This window comes from Amphimedon queenslandica, unplaced genomic scaffold (assembly GCF_000090795.2).
Source record: "Amphimedon queenslandica unplaced genomic scaffold, v1.1 AMPQUscaffold_12557, whole genome shotgun sequence".
NCBI classification, from domain to species: Eukaryota; Metazoa; Porifera; class Demospongiae; order Haplosclerida; family Niphatidae; genus Amphimedon; species Amphimedon queenslandica.
In genome coordinates, this window is record NW_003547206.1 from 193 (window position 1) to 2053 (window position 1861).

The 1861-nt window shown below is 34.4% G+C and overlaps 1 protein-coding gene and 2 long non-coding RNA genes across 3 annotated transcripts; all 3 read left to right on the forward strand.

Annotated features, from left to right (window-relative positions):
• Window positions 1-252: 252 nt before the first annotated feature.
• On the forward strand, window positions 253-688 carry LOC109587480 (uncharacterized). Its single transcript, XR_002187633.1, has 3 exons — window positions 253-292; window positions 342-407; window positions 656-688. It is a non-coding gene; the product is annotated as an uncharacterized LOC109587480 (long non-coding RNA).
• Window positions 689-697: 9 nt separating this feature from the next.
• On the forward strand, window positions 698-1245 carry LOC109587474 (UPF0668 protein C10orf76 homolog). Its single transcript, XM_020003721.1, has 4 exons — window positions 698-724; window positions 791-901; window positions 953-998; window positions 1049-1245. The coding sequence occupies exons 1-4, from the start codon at window positions 698-700 to the stop codon at window positions 1243-1245; spliced, it is 381 nt and encodes a 126-aa protein (XP_019859280.1).
• A 200-nt stretch (window positions 1246-1445) lies between these two features.
• On the forward strand, window positions 1446-1761 carry LOC109587479 (uncharacterized). Its single transcript, XR_002187632.1, has 3 exons — window positions 1446-1505; window positions 1593-1636; window positions 1697-1761. It is a non-coding gene; the product is annotated as an uncharacterized LOC109587479 (long non-coding RNA).
• The last annotated feature ends 100 nt before the right edge of the window (window positions 1762-1861 follow it).

The following is a 1861-nucleotide window of genomic DNA, read 5'->3' on the forward strand; positions in this document are numbered from 1 at the left end:
TAGTATCTATGGGCAAATTTTCTGCAAAGCGCTGTACTCTACTATAATATCTATGCTAGTTATCTACCAGTTTGCCACGCCTGGATTTAGTGGATTTAATAATTTTAGTAATTTTATTTCTTAATTTAAAATGGCGAAAATGCTAAGGGAGAAATTGATCACCTATTACGAGTTAATCCTACAAGTATAACTGCTAATAAAACTATTAATTATTACCTTTATTGAGGGCAAAGACCCGTCCGTCATCAACTGAAGGAGAAGTGACTTCTGGGATGAATTTTTTCTACTAAAAGTAATAAAAATAGTTCTTAATTCCTTCTCATTCCAGCCCTTTGTCACAGGCTAATGTAGAATTTTTAGAAGGAACTATTATGGCAATGTCTTTATCTAACCTCATGCAAATCAAAGTACCGTATAGCCACAAAGTTTCGAGGCAATAAACTTTCGCGAATCAGGCCACAAGTCTTTTTTCTCGAATTAACTTTCGCGGTTCTTGTTTTAAAGCACACGTGTTTATGGGCAATACGGATATTTCACGGAATTAACTTTCGCGAATACGGAAAATCCGCGAAAACAGCGAAAGTTGTACCCTCGAAAATAAGCGGCTATACGGTATATGCACACTAACTATTAATAAATTACTAATAATAACTAGGCTAACGTTAATAACTTGTTTATCCAGTGCTGTGACGACAACATGATTAGAAATATCAATGCGCTGCAGGTTAAATAACTATTATCTGATATGTACATCATACATGCAATTGTTTCTCTCTCTCTCTCTTTTCAGACATCGTGTGTATTAGTTCAGTCAATTTATTGTAAACATTCATCTTCTGATTCCAGCATTGAAGTGGTTGACATTCTGATTGGGGTCGATGCTGCAGACTGTCAAATGAGAGTATGTTCTATTTTTAGTAACTTAAAGCATTCTCTAACATTCTATTTTTAGAACCTAATTGAGTGCTTATGCAAATTTTTATCAGAGGAATATCCTGGTACTACATTATGCAGTAATGCATATACCATGCTCTCTCTTCTCTTCCAGTTAGTGTAAAGAACTTGTGCCTCAAATTCATTCTCATCATCCTAACCTCGATTGATAACATCAGCCAGAATGTCATGCTGGAATATTTCATGCTCAACAGCATATTTGAAGCTCTTGTATCAACATTCTTTCATCCTGATGCTCGGGAGCACCACGGCTATGATGCAGCTGTTGCCCTAGCCCTGTTAGTCAATTAAGAAAGCATGAGGTATTCATGTAGCATAATTTATGTACATGATTTATGTACTGCAATGTGCATGGTCATAGTACATTGCACATTAAGGAATAATGGTATATTAGTATTGTCCAAATAAAGTTGATTAATATTATTAACTTTATAATATTATTAAATTATTTATAATAATTATTATTAAATATACATTATATTGATTCATCACAGGCTGCTAATCTCTATGTAATCAAGCTCTCTGTCTTGGATAATGAGATCATTCTTAATGTTAGTAATGATGACTAATATATTTTAGAATAGGAAATCCTACAAAGTACAAATAACAACTTGTTTTTATTGTATTCATCACTCCAGGGTTTGGGTCATATCATATCAGCAATTTTAACTGAATATATAAAGTAAGATATTAAATTGTTATGTGGTTCAAGTGTAGACTGTGTGAATTGTACACATGTTAGGCAATATTCATCTTCTCATGAAGAGCCAAAGTCATTAATAGGCGCTGTTACCAGCTGGGTAAGAATTTGAATAAACTGCATATTATTATATTGGAAGTGGATATTGGTCCGGCAGCCGGACGCCTACTGCGGGGCTATAGATCCGGCAGTCCGTTGTTCTCCGTA

Bases quoted from the DNA above. Each gene is read 5' to 3' on its own strand.
- LOC109587474 (XM_020003721.1), top strand. From the start codon at position 698: ATGATTAGAAATATCAATGCGCTGCAG. The intron at 725-790 runs GTTAAATAACTA...CTCTCTTTTCAG, and splicing joins GAAATATCAATGCGCTGCAG to ACATCGTGTGTATTAGTTCA. The intron at 902-952 runs GTATGTTCTATT...TTCTATTTTTAG, and splicing joins CTGCAGACTGTCAAATGAGA to AACCTAATTGAGTGCTTATG.